The sequence below is a fragment of the Excalfactoria chinensis genome, chromosome 4 (assembly GCF_039878825.1).
Source record: "Excalfactoria chinensis isolate bCotChi1 chromosome 4, bCotChi1.hap2, whole genome shotgun sequence".
Classification (NCBI taxonomy): Eukaryota; Metazoa; Chordata; class Aves; order Galliformes; family Phasianidae; genus Excalfactoria; species Excalfactoria chinensis.
Window position 1 is genome coordinate 73,746,593 of NC_092828.1, and position 17,748 is coordinate 73,764,340.

Sequence of the window (17,748 nt, forward strand, 5' to 3'; positions counted from 1 at the left end):
TTACTTTTTCCTACTCAAATTTTTATTTCTCTGGGTATGTTGATCAGCAGAATATTGCCTGTTCGCTGTCAAAACCTTATTTTCTTTTAATGTGTCCATGTAAAACATTTTTAACGTCTACTTAAAACAAACTTGCCTTCATACAGTTTAGTTGCAAATCACATACCCAGCTTCACAACTGACCTACCTTCAGGATTGCTGCAGGGCTTTGTTTGTGCTCTCTTTAAAAAGCTGCTCCCTAAAATGCAGGTCTTTTCCAACTGAACCACCTGCGTGGAGAGTGGAAAAATAAAGACCATGGATACAAAATCTGAGAGGTTCTCAGCAGAAGTGAAGGAAATCTGATGTGACAGTGTAGTTCTTCCATGCGTGCACAGATGCACAAAAGAACCGATACTCAGATTACAATGGGAAATCTTCTCCCCCTAGAATTATACTTCCAGGGAAACTGGAGGGAATGCACACCAGCAATATTAAACCTGTATCTCTTCCAGTTTGCTTATTTTTGACAAACAAGCTTATTTGTTCCAGAAACTGATTTGGGGACTGACGTTTTAAATTCCCCCTCCTCTACCAGCTCCAGGGAATAAAGAGCTAAATGCTAGGGATGAACAAAAAGGAAGTGTTTGTGAAGGGCAGTAGGTGTTGCCTTCATCTCACAAATAACTGGAAGATTGCAAGTCTGTTTTGTTACAAAAGAAATTGTGCTTGCAACAGTAGCCAATGTGCAGAAGGCTGAAAACAGTAGCATTATTTTACTATTTTCAGCCTGGTTTGTGTGTGTGTGTTAGATTTCTGTAAGTGGAATAGGCAGCAATAAAAGCTGTGGTGTCTGACTTGTTGCTAAGCAGTTATATATTACTTCCTTATGGAAACATTGCTAGTCATGATGGAGTGGAGATAATTAACCTGCCCCTACCATCATTTCACTTGGTTGCTATTTGGTTTGCTAGTCACTGCTTGCCCCCTGTGGAGGGACTGACAGTAAGAAGACAAAAAATGAAGCACTTTTTTTTCCCCAAAGCTTGTTTGACGTATATTTAAGCTGATATGGCAGGTTGAAAAGGAATCCTACCTCACTTTGCTGTTTTGCTTGGTAAGTGTATCATCAGGTGGTGAGCTAGCGTAAGATGGCTCAGCTGGGAAGTAGTACTGCTGCTTCACTCACTGCATGTTGCTGACCATGGACTGAAACAATGTGTTGTTTTTTTTTCTTAATAAGTTATGCTTTTTCTCATGTAACTGAATTTGCAGAATTGTCTGACTCCTTCCTGAGCTGAAACCCAGCAACAAGCACCAAAGAGTTTTTTGCCAATCGCATAAACTGAATAGTCTCATTGAGGTGTTTCATGGCCTCCAGAGGTGGTTTGAGAAATGGGCTGGGACTGTAGAGTTTAGTGCTGCAAAGAGATGGAAAAGCAGAGGAGGAATCAAGCCATTAATGGCTTGCAGAATTATCTCAGGCAGATGTGAGACAACTTATGCTGGTACAATGCAGATGATGGTAGAGCTTCCTGAGTACACAGGGAGCCAGAACAGGGTCTTTTTTCATTTGTCAGCGATGACAGCTTAAATGCGAGTCAAGCTACCACTTTTGTCCATCACGTTTCTGATGGGTCTTCTTCCTAGCAGAAACTTCACACGTGAAATCACAGGGCCAGCCCACTGAATGCTTTGCAGTACTCAGTAGCCTTGGAGATTGTGAACAGAAATCATTATATATGTTATTTAGGTGTTCTAGAAGGTGTAGAATCCGGGACAGTCAGGGACAGGAAGAGAGGCAGTATTTATTCCTTCACAAATAAGTCTTAAGTACTTTGTAGTATTTAAACAAACAAACAAAAAATGGGCTGCAGCTACTTTTATAAAGACTTTCCTTTGCTACCTGCTGTATTGTATGTTTATTACTTTTCCTTCTGCTACTTCAGTTTCTTTAGGAAGAAACCTTGGAAGAAAATATAAAACATTACTGCCACTTAGAAGGTTAAAATAAACACCTTGTTCTTAACATTTATATACCACAAAAAATCTCAAAAGAACTTGAGTTCATTAAACAGATGGCTTATTCTAATTCTTAATATTGATGCTTGCATAGTCAGTTTTCAACTTGTGTTTCTGTACAGGAGTAACATTTATTTCATGGTGAACTTTGATGTAGTGTGCACGCATTTTGCATCTCCTTTGATATTTCTTCCTGTCCCTTTGCAAGGCCTTTGGCAACTGACTGACTGGCTTCTGACTTCTGTCGCGGTTCAGAGCCATGAAAAAGCTGAAATGGGTTCCTTGTTTGCAGCCAATGCACTTCTCTCTTTTTAATAGCTTTTCTGTACAAAGTCTGACTATCCAGTAGCAGCGTATAATGAGAACTGCACTTTTTGTGCTAGCATCTTCTGTATTAATGGGATCCCACTTTTTTTTTTTACCTTCCTTTTTAATCTGTAAGAGCTGATCAAAGATATTCTCCAAATGTTTGAAATGCTATTTATGCATATGCTTAGCTCAAATTGAAAGATTCGTGTATGTGCTGGAGCAGATACCTCCATGTCTTCAGCGGGTCGGACAAAGCAGAAATAATTCTGCATCCTCTGTTCCCTTATAAGCCTTTGATTATATCAATTTTTTAAAAGTCATTTGAAATGTGCTTACGCTTTGTAATGCTGGATTATATTTGCAATTGTTGACAATATACAATATTTCTCCTGATGGTTGTCTTTGAAGTCAGTGACTACGAGCACTGGGATGAACTTCCCCGAGCTTTTAAAAGCTTACACTTATGGGATTGGTTTCACTGGTTGTCTTAGTTTTTAACAGAACTCCTTTCTCATTCATTCACACTGGATCTTAACAGAGGATTTCTATTCTAATTGACTTTGTTCTCAAAGCTGAGGTCCTGATGGGTGAGGCACACAAACTAATGAGGGAAATATTAAAGTATGTTGTAAAATTTCCCTTTCTGTGAGCTTCTGTAGTGAAAAGTGACCTTAAAGTAAGGACTGAGGTTTTTCTTTTTCCTCTCCAGTTCTAAAATATTGCCAGAAATGAGAGTTTATTTGCTACTTGCTGTCCTCCCTTCAACTTTAGATAACCCTCATGTCTTTGACATCAACTCCAGTGTATCTAACACAAAGACTGAGGTTTTGCCACTTGCGTGTGCACTGCATACACTTTTATTCTTGCTTGGCTATCATTCTTTTAGCTTTGGAGTTCGATGGAATATTTCACAAGTGTAAGTGATAAATCAATCTATCTACAAAGTAACTTATCCTTATTTTAAAAAAATAAATAAAAAATAAATCTTAAGAAGGTTTGTTATCTCAGTTGTGAGAAAAGAACTCGTAAGAAGAGTTCCCTTGGGGAAAAAAAACAAACAAACCCTAAAACATAGCAACAAATGAACTTAGCTAGTTAAGTTCATCTTAAGAGCCTCATAAAGCCTGTTTACCCAGATTCAGAGACCGTTCTGTTAAATGAAGGGACGGTAGTTGAAGCTGAGCGTAGGCAACTAGACCAGTTCTCTTGTTGGTAGTTAGGGCTAACTTCATTAGACTCCCGTTGAAGGAGTACTTTTTTGTTCCCGACAACATGCCTTAGGAGACACTGGGAAAATAAAAGGATTTCTCACTTACCTGCAAAGGTAATAGAATGATGAAAGTCTGTACCATTGGGGATTGGAAATGCTTAAATTTGCAGTAATGCAACCAAATAGTCTGAACTGAAAATTATACTCTGTTCAGCTTCTGTATTATTGCAAGTGTTCAATTTCAAAGATAAGAATTCCTGTAATGGTAGTGGTTTCTTTTTAAATAGTGCATTTAATTGCAACTCAGTGTTCTCCAGACTACTTTCTTTACCTTTTATACTTCTTTTTTTGCCTTATTTTTTGTTTGTTAATGTGTGTTTATTTATTTATTAATTTTTCCCTTTGTTTGCCTCTATACTATGTTAAAACAGCTTCTGAAGAAGGAATAGCGAGCCCTTGCATTCTGTGCAGAAATAAAAAAAAGCATTTATTTGTTCTGTGAACCATCTCAGCTATGGTTAATTGTGTCTTTCTCTGTTCCATTTCTGTTTTACTTGCACTCTTGAGAAGACGTTTAGAACAATTAATCTGATTTATCAGTGTCATGTATATAAACCCAAAATCTTACAGCTCTAAGTGTTAATAGGTGGTCCTAATATTGAACATATTGAACATTGTCTCCCTATCGAATAAAGTTCTGAAGTTATCCAGATCTACACAATTAATTCTTAATTACACTGTTATTTTGCTGTGGGAGTCTCTTTATAATGTGATGCCTTTGTTTGTTGTTTTCAATAGCTGAAAGAGATAGATGCCAAAAAGATTGTCAGAGCGATGCTGTCTTACGTGTGGCCCAAAGACAGACCAGACCTCCGAGCCAGAGTAGCCATATCTCTGGGATTTTTAGCAAGTGCAAAGGTAAGAACAAGTGTTTCGTTGTATTATGATACTCAAACTCTTCTGCAACAAAGTTAGTGTTTATTAGCTGTTAGAGGGAAATATGCATGCAAATGTTTTCTACAGATTAGTGAAGAATATAATTTAAATGTAGTGCAAACCTTGTAGGAATAATTCAGAAGGACAAATGTGAGCTTGTGCAAGAAAATGTCTTAGGGGAAAAAAAAAACACACCAAAACAGTTAAAAATATTGGAAATAAATTTTGTAAGCATCATTGAGACATATGGCTCAACCAACTTCCTCCTACGTAGGGAAGTTTTTACCATACATGAGGCTAATATTAGCATCTTGATGGGGTAAGCTGAAGTAGGTGCTGCTTAGCAGTGAGTTTCAGCACTCGAGTTAGTCTTGCTGTGTTTCCTTATCAGCGTTCAGCACCGTTGCTGTGTTGTGAAAAGAGCAAAGAAACAAACTTGAGTTATGTAGCTGATAAAAGAAGAGTACTTGGAAAAGAAACGTGCTAGTTTATTTGAACTGAAAGGGAAAAGCCAATCTTTTGGTGTACAGCACTTTCTGGTAGAAGCAATCTATCAGGTGGTAGCTGGTACTGTCCTCAAGAGATATTTTGGTTTGTGCTGCTGTTCAGGAAGTTGCTGATAATGCAGGTGATGACTTGCAGAATATGGCATGTTTGTACAAGCAAGCTTCCATCCTTTCTGTATGAAGTACTGCTTTTGTGTGTGCTCAAAACTATCTGGGAAGCTGTTTGCTCAAAATGAACGTGCTGAGAGTTTTATGCTTTAATATACCAGGTTGTTGCCCTCACAATAATGTTCTACTTGTTATAAATTGTTGGTTTGTTAAGCTTGTGTGTGATCTACTTTTCAGTACGCACCATCTACAGATGTATATGCAAATTCTCTTGAGTTTCTTTTTAAAGCCTCTTATTGGTATTACAGATAGTAGCCTGAAGACAATATTGAAAGAAGTTTAAAGTACTCCTTTTGTAGTTTTTCTCATTTGCCTGAAGGGTGGCATGGAGTTCTTCCCCCCCATTGGTTTAATGAATGCTGTTTTCTTGTGTGGTCTGAGACATGAGTGATGTTGCTTAGAACTTTTTTCACTACTAGTAATGCCCCTTGTAGCAGCAGTAGCCCTGCTCAGTCATGGAAATCTCCAGGTAGGTTTCTCATACCTGGTATGTAACCACTCAAGGTTTTCAGTTTCTTTAGACTTGGAAATAATTGTTCTTTGTAGTTTGGTATAGTAGCGCTTCCTCAGTGCAGAGGTTAGTTAGGCATTTTGGCTTTTTCGATTCCTAATTAGGCATGCCATGTCCTATTGGGCTTGAGCTGCAGCTTGGTCAGAATGCAAACGAGGCATTTGGTTTAAAACCAAAATCTACTGTGAGAGACAAGTTTTCCCCAGTACCCTGTCAGAAAATCAGGCTTCTAATAATTGCTCTTTAGGGAAGTAGCTGGAAGTTGGAATGTGCTAACTGTTCTTTTAAATTTCCTACTTCCAGTTTAGTCTGGAATCACTGATGTTCAATACAGCTTCCTGAAAGGAGAGAGTAGAAAAGCTGTTGAACTTTCCTTGGTTTTTAGGAGGTGCCTCCTAGAAGTGTTTTGTCAGAATGTTTGTTTTGGGAAACAAGAGCTTCATTTAGAAAACACACAATAAGCTCTCAACAGATGTATGTTATAACTCTGGGGTGAAAGTTTGTGTGGAAATCGTCTAGCTGTGCTTTTCAGTCATTGTAAAGCTCTATTAGAACTCAAAAATAAAATAATTTCAATTTAACACATTATCCCTCACTATATCTCCTTTTACTTTGTGGGGTAAATCTTCTTAAATTGCTCCATATTTTCCATGTGCTCATATGCACATAGTTATTGTGGCATAACTGACAAGCAGTAGATTGTAGAGAGCTATAGAAAGTTTATATCTCTGAGCCCTGAACATTGCTTTTCTTCCACGGCGAGCTAAAGGTCACTTTGTCCTACAGAAAATTAAATACAAATCAGTTTACCTGTAAATTGCACGGACCATGTAAAAACCTGTGTGCAATTTCCTCATTTTCTGATCTGGGACCCTTTGTTCAGTTTGCTTGTGGGGTTAATTACAAGGTACTTAATAGACCACACAAGCAGTTAGTTAAAGTTTCGCTGCTATTCAGTTGTCAGTACAAGAATGCCAATGTGTCTTTCTCCTTGCTGCAGTCCTGGCCTGCTTTCTTTGTTCACTATGAACTTGTCTGCATCTGAAGGATTTCCATCCTCGGTATGCGTTTGCTGTAAAGGTTGCTTGTTCTTTGGGCTTTTGCATAGAGAACCGTATGATCACTATGCCTGTCACCTTCCATCACAAGAAATTCTTCTTTTAAGCCTTTTGGCCAATTTCTTTTGAGGTTTGACAAAGAAGTTTCAATTTTTATACCTCTGTGTGTGTGTGTGTATGTATATATATATATTTAGGGTGTGTATATATATAAGTATATATATATGTATATATATACATATATATATAGTTAAGTTTGACATCTTAAAGAAAGATAGAAGCTGTGGCTCTGAGAAAGAGGCTGTAGGATAGCTTCAGTTTTTCTGCAAAACTACCACAGTAACCCTCAGCTCCAGGAAAAAATCTAGGTCCTCGTGCCAGCTTATGGTCTTGCCCACAAAGCACAAAGAAGCTGCAGATCATACCTCCCTTTTTCTGCTGCTTGTGAAATAATTTGTCTTATTTCTTATCTCTTTCAGTCTTCCAGTTCAGTAAAAATTGGTTTCAAAACAAAAGCCAGTGTGTGTGCAACTACTGAAGAGCCTGCAGTTATAATCTGTCTTGACTTCTTTAGCGGGGCCCAGTTACCTGTCATTGAACAGATGATTGTGATTTTTGGTTCCTCTTGGTCTACGCATAAGTGCTAGTAGTATTGTTAGCCTTCAGAGTGAGCTGTTTGTACAGCTTTTTATGACTGAGAGTTGACAGGATGGAGTCTGCTCCAGGGCTAGGAAGGTATTTTTTTCCCCTTTGAAGACTTGTTATATTATGACATGCTTTAAATTTTTATCTTAAATATTTATAGCCTATCTAGACTCGTGTGATGTGAAAGATGCACCAGTACGACAGGTAAAAAGAGAACACAAGGCATTATCTATGTTTTCAGACACATAGATTAGCCTGTACAGGTTTTATGGTTTTTCCTTTTTCAACATTCCTTCTCATTTTTTTTTTTTTTGTCTACTGGGATATATACAGTAAATCCTTTACTTCTCTTCTTCCCTTTTTCTTCTGTGGCACAAGAAGAAAAAGTGCTCTGACTCTTGAGGACCTGGATTAGACAAATGGATGTGACAGAATCTCTTGTCACCTCTGTCAGTCTGTAGTGATTTTTTGGCCTTGTGGTCACGCTAAGCATGTGTTATTCATGAGCCAGAGAAATCTTTCAGATCGTTTGCATTTCTACTGACTTGTGATTCTGTAAGCTTCAGGACAATAAGTTGTTTGGCTTAATAGATGAGTGTAGTACTGTAAATGTTGTCTCTGTGCGAAGATAATTGCATATCTGATCAGTATCTGATCACATCATCGTTTACACTCTTCTTGTGATTACATGGAGGTAGATAATTACAATAAACCTTTAGAAACTGTTTTTTTGAGAAATTGTGGATGAGAAGGAATTTAAGAAGTTTAGAAATACTACTGAAAAAAAGTGTGCTTTAGGTAATCAGTGAATGCGAAGAAGGCGTGAAGCGAGAAGAACGTTCCCTCATTTGGACCATGTTTTCTAGATTTTGATATCTATCTTTCTTCAAGGGATGGAATTTCCTATTCATACTCCCCCTGACTAGAGTTGTGTGTACTTTTATACTGGTCCAGAGATAAATTCAGTTGTCTTCGAGTTGATGTTTTTCATTGGATTATTGGCAACACTGTAGACCAGTTTTTATCATGTTGGAGCTCAGCCTGTCACTAATTCATCATCTTTATTAAACAAGAAGTACTGGGAAAAGCAAAATGAAAGATAAGACTGTTTGCCCTAAAAGTAGTGCAGCCTCACATGGGAGCAGAGATGATGGTGCATTATCAGCTTAAAACAGTGCAGCCATTTAAAAAAAAAGAAAAGCTTGAACTCATTTAGCAAGATGTACTGCACTATAACCTGCTGTTAAATGTGGACTGCTAAGCTGAGATGACTTCATTGGTGCTGTTTGCTTTCCAATAAACTCAGGCAGGGATTAGCTATTCATTCAGAATTATAAATAAATGTGAACACTATCTGTATTTTTAAAAAGGCTTAAATGGGGATTATTATCAAACTTTCAGGTATTGGAAAGACGAGGGAAACCTCAGTAAGTACACTGCATAATGCAGTTCTGCACAGGAGATTTTCCTACCTTTGTTAAAAGCTTTGTGTTTTGTGCCCGCAGACCAGGCTATGAGGGATAGCTGCAGTTTGTGCAAAAGCCTGTCCAAATTTTGTTTCTAAGAATGTGAACAGGATCTCATTGACTAAACTGAGTAAGAAAGGTTTGTTCGTGATCACATTCTCTCATCTCTCTTGCAATAAACTTTTTGAGAGGACCTTTTTTTCTCTTTGACTGGAAAGCAGACTGCAGTGATGGCTAATGAAATGGAATACTATGCTGTCTATTATTCAGATGTTACCCTGCAGGAGTCAAAACAACTACAGCCTGAAACAAGGCTTTTAATACTATATTGGATGGAATTATATTGATGTGAAAGAAGATATTTCTGCGACGTTAACGGTTAAATTAATTATGAAGGAAAACTGCGGTTTACAGAATGCATCTTTTTTTGTTGTTGTTGTTCTCCAATTGGACTTGAAAATATATCTGTGGTTCTGTTTCTGAGCTACCTGTAGCACAGCATTGCCTACTGATGGGTAAAATCCCTGCAGAGAGATTGGTGAGAACCTGCAGGAAATGAAGACAATCTGCATTACAATGCTCTTATTTTCCACTGAGTAGCTTCTCCTGGGAAAACCTGCACCTTGTCATGTTGGTCATCAGTGTAACACTGATGATAGTATATAAATGGGTAAGTTCCAGAGGAGTATATTTGAAACAGGACCTCATCTTTGACCTGCTTTCTGTTTTCAACCACAAGCTATTCAGCAATAGTCTCACCTCTACGTCTCGTATCTCATCTGTCTTCTCGAAGGAATTGTATGGAGCGTGCTGTGCTGAGAATTTTCTTGTCTTTTTCTATATATTTATTTTGCTTGGTGTATTTCAGGGAGGAGAGAAAGAAAAGAAGGAGGAGAGTTCCTTCTCCATTTGCGTATGAAGATCTTGCCTAAAATAATGTTGAAAAGTAAACAGAGCAAATTAAAGAAATTAATGCAGTGGTTTCCTTTAATCCTTTAGTATAAAGACTCAAAATCCAGTTTACTCTCTTGGTTCAGCATTAGTCTTCAGTACTTAGTAGCCGTTAACACTGAAAATATTTGATAGGTCTCAGTCTCACTTCCAACTTGAATTTAGACTAACTTTATAAATGTTGTAGCACTCTTCAATGTTTGATACAGTTAACTTCATTTTTTATTTTTTTTTCAATGGACTTTCATCGGTGATTGATGTCCCTAAATACAATTGAGATGTAAGTGGGAGTACAAAACATTTGGTGGAGAGAGCTGGAATATTTTTAGTCTGTTTTTTGTTACCGTATGAAATAATTTGTCATCTGCCTGCATTTCTTTTCCTTATTACCTTTATTAAAAAAAAAAAAAAAAGTCATTTCAGCAAGGTCAGCTGTCTGCAAAGTCTTTAAACATCTTCCATGATTATAAGACTTTAAATTAAGGTGCTTGTTCAACTGCTAGGAACCTTTAATAACTTATTTCAAAATCATAGGTAGAAGCGGCTTGGATGAATTGTGTTAATTAAATTTAATGGTATTTTTCATTATTGGTATAAATGGGTGGTGTAATAATGAAATATTAACAAGAATTAAGATCTTTACACTTTCTGAAAGATTGTCGGTATTTTTCTTCTACACTCCAATTGTTCAAGGACAAATTGAGATAACCTAGAAGTTGCTCTGTTTGTGCATCTTAACTGTACCTTTTTCAGGGGTAAAGACGACATCACTGTTTTTTGGATAGAAACTGATTGTGTGTGAGACACACAGATGACCCTTCAGTACTGAGTGTAAAGACCTAATAGTATGGAGGATACTGTACTTGAGATCCAGAGGGTCATACCACTGGCACAAAGTATTAAAGAACTAATTGTAACAGTACAGCTAATTCAGGGAAAATATTCATGTGGCATAGGTGCGGTTTAATGCATGCAGACTAATTGGTGTTCTTCTTTTTTTAGGCTATGAACATATTGGTTCCCTTCATGTTTAAATATGCAGTAGACAACCTCAACCAGGTATCTGGAAATGTGCTGAACCTGAGTGATGCACCAAACACAGTCGCAACCGTGGCAACTGCTGTTCTCATAGGCTGTAAGTGGGATTCCCAGATCTGTAGACAGATGTTTGCTATTTTTGTCAAGGTAGAGGGATAGTAGAACTTCCCACCTTCGCACTGCTAAGCATCCGAGGTAGTTATTCCATAGCGATTTCTGTGTTGATGTCTTACTTCCAATGTTCTGTGAGTTTACTTCTGGTATTCCAGTTAGAAAATGAAATGATGCTTATAGAAAAAAAATCACTGATTATAAATTCTACCCTTTGTTAAAACCAGCTGAGAATGGAACTAATCTAAAATGCACACGCAGTGGTTTGTAAATGCAAAAATAATGTTAAGCTTTGGGCCAATTAAATATAAATTAGAATTGAAATAAAAATATTGGAATCTATATGCAAACGAATCTTATATACTTTCATGCACAAAAAGAATTTGAAAAAAAATCTTTTTTTTTTTAAATTTTGCATCTTTTTCTAGATGGCATCTCAAGAGCTGGAGCAGCATTATTTAATGAAGCTAGGAATGCAGTATTTGGGAAAGTGGCTCAAAATTCAATCCGAAGGATAGCAAAGAACGTTTTCCTGCATCTTCATAACCTGGATTTAGCATTCCATCTAAGCAGGCAAACTGGAGCTCTGTCAAAGACCATTGACAGAGGAACAAGAGGCATAAGTTTTGTTCTCAGTGCGCTAGTATTTAATTTGGGACCTACCATGTTTGAAGTGGCACTGGTCAGTGGAATTCTGGTAAGTGTGTGTGTTTGTGAGCTGGAATTGTCTTGTTTAGCAATAAAACACTGATTTTTCTTTCAGCAAATTCTGCAAAGTATTAGGAAAAGTAATTATTGAATTTACAAGTTGGTTATGAAAACAGCTACTACAAAGGGAAGTAATACACAGTTTTCAAATGTAGTTACTGTATTTGAAATCGGGTGTTTGGTTATTAGTATGCTAAAATCTAAGCCTTGGTTATGCAGTTTAGACTAAATAATAATTTGAAAAAAATATGTTTTGTTTATTTCCCCCCCCCTTTTTTTTTTTTTTTTGAAGGATTTGAATGTAACAAGGGAAGTTAAAAACACTGTTGATATTGGGTTACGTTTTTATAACCTTTGGAAGTAGCAAATTAAGCTAACAGCCAAGCCTGCCTGAATTTCTTCTGACTTTTCCTTCCTTATGTGCTCTGAGGTCAGGGAAAAAAACATTGCAAACTGTTTTGCAAGGCCATTTATTTCTCCTGCTGTCTTCAGCTTTCTATCGAAATCTACGTAAGAATCATGAAAACAAATGTTTATGAAAACAGCAACATTTATGTTTATAACAGCAAAAGTAGCTTTCTAGTATAGTATTGTAATTCATTAGCTCATTTGTATGTAATTTTTTTCTATCTATCCTATTCTTGCTGCTTTCCGTTTGAGTTTATGCCTGTAGTTAGTCTTAAGCTGTTCAAACTGAGGAGAGACCTTCAGTCTTGTCACCCATGGAGCTCAGCTATCATGATTTTGGGACAACAGTGAAGCTTTTTAAACTAGAGCTTTTTGTTTTGTTTAAATCTTCTAGTATTACAAGTGTGGAGCAGAGTTTGCATTAGTTACCTTGGGGACTTTGGGAGCATATGCAGCCTTCACGATAGGAATTACACAGTGGAGGTAAGGCATCCCCTCAGATTCGTTAGAGTGCTTAGTGTTGCCTCAGCCTGAACCTTTGATTGTATTCAACCTTTGCTTTGCAGGACCAAATTTCGGATAGAAATGAACAAAGCAGATAACGATGCAGGTAATGCTGCAATTGACTCACTACTGAATTATGAGACTGTGAAGGTAAGGCCAATCATTTCTGCTGGGCTCTTTGTTTCTATATGCCTAAGTGAAGTGAGTCATAAGATTCATCTTTTACAGGACTGTGTATTTGGAACTATAGCATATGTTTATAAAAGCCATTCATTTGAAGGGTTCTGCTTGGAAGTTGTAGGTAGAGTATCATGAAGGTTGACAGCAGGGCTTTAAAAATCTCTAGGCTGCAGAAGAGTGATAATTACTTCATGACTGAATTGCTTTGACCATCAGTTTATGGAAAGTGAGTCTTTAAGATGAAGTTTACAATTTGATCTTCTGAATGTCTGCCACATATTGTCTTCTCAAATGACCACGTATGCTGTTGGCATTTTGTAGCATACCGTTGCAGTTTTCACTGGAAGGAGTAGGTCTCTATTAGATTTTCTGCTGCTTCACTTAAAAAAATCATATACAGAGTTTTGAAACTGAGCGTGCCTATACTGATTTCACATTGTTAATTGGAGAACTAGAACTAGATAGAAGTAAGAAGAAAGCAATAGTGTGAGAGCTACTGTTCTCAAAACTTTGCCATTGTCGCAGTTACAGAGATGTTTTAGTTCGTGTGGGACATTCTTTCTAGTACATAGCAGCAGCTGATGTTTGGCTTTGATGCTAAATACAGTCTGATACGATTGAAAATGTCATGCTTATTATTTTTGGGTATGTTACAGTATTTCAATAATGAAAAATATGAGGCCCAACGGTATGATGGATTCTTGAAGATGTATGAAAATGCCTCATTGAAGACTACCTCTACTTTAGCTCTCCTGAACTTTGGACAAAGCGCTATATTTAGCATTGGTTTAACAGCCATTATGGTACTTGCTAGCCAAGGCATCGTTGCAGGTAACTGGCCTGTCTTAAGTTAAAATTGATTTGCTTTTACCTTAATCCATAATAGAGATGTTAGTTAATCTATGGTTGATGTGACAGTTCATTTCAAGACTTTTGTTTCTTGAGAGCATTGGAGCTTCTTGAAACATTAATAGTTCTTTCTCTAATTGCCAAACTTTTAAAACATTTTTAACAAAATCATGCTGATTACCGTATATATATTTTAGGATAATCTTTACATATCCTAACAAAGTGAAACTTAGGCTAAGTTTCCATTGAAGAATTTTGAAAGAAAATTCTGAGTAAAAAAAATACTTACTCGGGGTTTAATTTCTACAAGGGGCCTTTTATTATTATTATTATTATTATTATTATTATTATTATTATTATTTTCCTAATTCCTTCCCTCCCCATATCTTTAATTTATTTCAGACTGTTTCTCACTGTGGAATTTACAATTTTGCAATCTTGTATTTTCCACGAGCTTCCTATAAAACTGTTTGTCTTATTTTCCAGGTGATATTTTAGCTTTTCTGGTGAAATCCACACAAATATCGCCATTTCTTTCAGGAAACCTCTGATGTAAAATCTGATCTTTTATGAAGATTTTGTTTACTATCCAAACTGGTTTTAGAAATGGGGTAAAAGGAACTAGACTTGATCTTTTCTAGAAATACTGTGGTGCTTCCTAAAAAATAACCCTTTGCATTTCCTTGTTCTCTCATATCTCTCTTTGTCTTAAGGCAGCCTGTCTGTTGGAGATCTAGTAATGGTGAATGGACTGCTGTTCCAGCTTTCTCTTCCTCTGAACTTCCTGGGAACAGTATACAGAGAGACAAGACAAGCCCTTATCGATATGAATACCTTGTTTACCCTTCTCAGTGTAGATACCAAAATCAAAGTAAGTAGTAGCTTCCTTTGCTTTAAAGTATATGGATTTGTAACAGGGGCATTTTCTAACAACACTGTCATTTTACCCTGTTTTTTACCTTTTGGGTTTAATTTCTATTCAAAAAAAGAGATGTTGTGGAAGGATTCTGTTCTGTATCCTCTTTAAGAGAAGCTAGTGCTATAGTAGCTGCTTTTTTTTTTCTTGCAGAACCTTTAAGTGACATTACAAGTTGCTTTGTGGAAGCTGTTTTCGTGCTGGGTTTTTTATTTAAGCATTCATGCATTGTGGTTATGTTTTTATTTGTAATTAATGATGCAGAATTTATTACTGCGGAAGAAGTTGTGAAGCAGCATTTACAACATAAACGTGCTCCTTCTTTGGAGAAAAGGAGGAACAAACCAATATTACTTTTGTGGCTGAATATAATTAGTTTCAATGTATCCAAGCTAGAGTGTCTGTTTGCCTTTTTCTAAGCTAGGAGATTGACTGTTAGTTAAGTTTGTTGAACTGCTTGAGATACTTCCTGGGCAGCATATAAAGCAGCGCTCTTCTTTTAATAGGACAAAGAACTGGCTCCACCCCTGCAGATCACACCACAGACTGCTACTATCGCCTTTGATAATGTGCATTTTGAATACCTTGAGGGGCAGAAAATCCTTGATGGAGTGTCTTTTGAAGTTCCTGCGGGAAAGAAAGTGGCCATTGTAGGAGGTAGTGGGTCAGGGTGGGTAAATGGACTAAATATGAAATTCTGCATCATTGATTGACGTGTTGTTTTTTTTTATTAAATCTGTGTGTTCTTGTTTTGATTCTTATTATTTCTGTTTGTGGCAGTGTTTTGATTGGAGATTGTAAGTGACAAACACGGAGGGTAACATCAGCTTCAATCCTTTTCAATTTCAGGAAAAGCACAATTGTGAGATTACTATTTCGATTCTATGAACCCCAGAAAGGAAACATCTATGTTGCTGGACAGAACATACAAGATGTCAGTTTGGAAAGTCTGAGAAAGGCAATAGGAGTTGTACCTCAGGTATAACATCTTTTGTGGGAACAACTGTTTACCTGGGTTGATAGTGATAGGACAAGGAGAAATGGATTTAAACTAAGACAGAAAATATAGATATTAGGAGGAAGTTTTTCACTCACAGGCTGGTGACGCACTGGAACAGGTTGCCCAGAGAGGCTGTGGATGCCCCATCCCTGGAGGCATTCAAGGACAGGCTGCATGTGGTTCTGGGCAGCCTGTGCTGGTGGTTTGTGACCCTGCCCATGGCAGGGAGATGATCTTTGAGGTCTTTTTCAATCCGGGCCATTCTCTGTTTCTATGACTATTCTTCCCAAATAGCTTATCATAAAGGTAATTCTCACAGTACTAATGCAGTGGTATTGCCTAGTTCCTTCGAACGTCTCTGCTTCTTTCTTTTTATTTCTGGGAAATATTACAATATTTTTCTGTGCGTCGTCATATGGCCCAATTTCAGAAAAGCTGGAAACTTTCCCTAAAATGTCATTAGGCTTTGTGGAAAAGTACAAATTACTCTGTACTTATTTCTTCAATGGATTTGGGATGTTTTTTGAACTGTCATTCATGGCTTCTTGTTTAAAATGTTTTTTCCATATTGTAGGATGCTGTTCTGTTCCATAATACTATTTATTACAATCTGCTTTATGGAAATATCAGTGCTACACCAGAAGAGGTATATGCAGTAGCAAAGTTTGCAGGAATCCATGATGCCATCCTTCGAATGCCTAATGGTTACAACACACAGGTTGGTGAACGAGGACTCAAGCTCTCTGGTAGGTCATTTAGCGTGCATGCTCATTTGCATCCCTTCTGTTTCCTCGAAGGTCAATGTATAACTTACGCCTCGGTCAAAGCTGCTTCTAGCTTATTTACATAATTATATGAACACAAGGCTAAACATTAATACAAAAATCCATGGTTTGGGCAACTGTAGTCTACGAGATACTTAAAAAAAGGCATTTTCAGGGGATGGTGCTAAATGAGTTGATATGAGCATATAGATGCATCTAAGCAAAAAAGTCTAGTCTTGTAATGTGTTTGGATAGTGGAATGCATGCAAATAGAATTGGGAACTTTGTGTGCTTTGCATGTTAAAGTCTTATCAAAGTGCATAGACCCTTCCCATTTGAATTCTTAAATTGAAGCTTCTAGCAGCTGGAAGTTAAGATTTCTTCTGCTGTTGGCAGTAATGCTGTGGGATATGTTGCTGCTGCAGTATAGTAGTTTTGCAGCCTGTTAACAGTGGAAATGCCTTCATGTCTTACTGTTCTGAACTGTATCTTAAACAACATGGAAATGATGTCTGTGTATCTGCAAGCTATGGATTGATATGATGCAATCTTAGTTCTGAAGTTCAGGTTATCCAAGTTCCTCTGTAGTTGTTATGCACCATATGAAGTAGTATAACCATCCTGTATAGATCAACAGTATCACAGCCTGGCTTTGCTTTGTTTGTTTGTATGTTTTTTAAGCAAACTTGAAGTTTTTTTAGATAACTGTGAGTTCACCAAAAATGTTTGGGAGGATTTTGACAGGATAGTGTGACCTGGAGTTGTGTGCAAGGAGTAGAAACTTAGCAAATATTGCCTGAGGAGAGGCTGCGTTGCTGTGGTGACATGTAGAATGTCTTTCTAAATAACTCCTAAGTACACAGACTTATTTCATGGTGAACATGTGAGTTTGTGTGACAGAGCTGGTTAATTTTCTTCCACCTTGAGACACAATGTAAGGGTCAACTGTTTCCACTTGCATGTAGGTTGGAGCAGTGGTGTAAGACTGTTCTGCTCTGTTGGAAATGAGGTATGGCCCCATAGAGAAAATGGATCAGGTCTGTCTCAATGAGTTTGGACATTCCAAGGTACTGAGGCTATTCAGGAACAATGCTGGCTCTTCAGAGGATGTGGGACTGGTTGGGCATGGTGGGCTCAGAGGCAGGAGCCCAGGAGCAGAGCAGGTTCTGGCAGTAAAGCTGCCTCTTGCAAAGACAGCAAGCTCTGTGGCTTTTTCTTACGATGCAGCTGGTGAAGTCTTGGTCTCTTTGAAACAGGATCAGAGGTTACATTCTGTATCCAGAATGTATGTGCAGGAGAAAGCACGCACAACTGTAGAAAGGAAATGTGGAGAAGATTAGAAGGGAAATAAAATGTGAAGCACAAATCTGGATGAGTGAGTAGAAGATATAAAATAGGTACTGGCTGAACTGCGGAGGACAGTGGTAATGATGAAAGGTTTGTCTTGCTGCCTATCTCCCAAAAGCAGTAATTTCTAGAGGATTTGACCAACTACATGTTTGGAATGTC

At 37.5% G+C, this 17,748-nt stretch overlaps 1 protein-coding gene across 1 annotated transcript in view; it reads left to right on the forward strand.

The window, feature by feature from the left end:
- ABCB7 (ATP binding cassette subfamily B member 7) overlaps positions 1–17,748 on the forward strand; it is a 35,841-nt gene that overhangs the window by 8,926 nt on the left and 9,167 nt on the right. The window contains exons 4-13 of the mRNA XM_072336163.1: positions 4,319–4,438; positions 10,764–10,896; positions 11,339–11,607; positions 12,421–12,509; positions 12,593–12,680; positions 13,367–13,541; positions 14,273–14,430; positions 14,982–15,145; positions 15,325–15,454; positions 16,050–16,221. Coding sequence (XP_072192264.1) covers positions 4,319–4,438; positions 10,764–10,896; positions 11,339–11,607; positions 12,421–12,509; positions 12,593–12,680; positions 13,367–13,541; positions 14,273–14,430; positions 14,982–15,145; positions 15,325–15,454; positions 16,050–16,221 — 1,498 coding nt within the window. The remainder of the gene's footprint in view (positions 1–4,318; positions 4,439–10,763; positions 10,897–11,338; positions 11,608–12,420; positions 12,510–12,592; positions 12,681–13,366; positions 13,542–14,272; positions 14,431–14,981; positions 15,146–15,324; positions 15,455–16,049; positions 16,222–17,748) is intronic.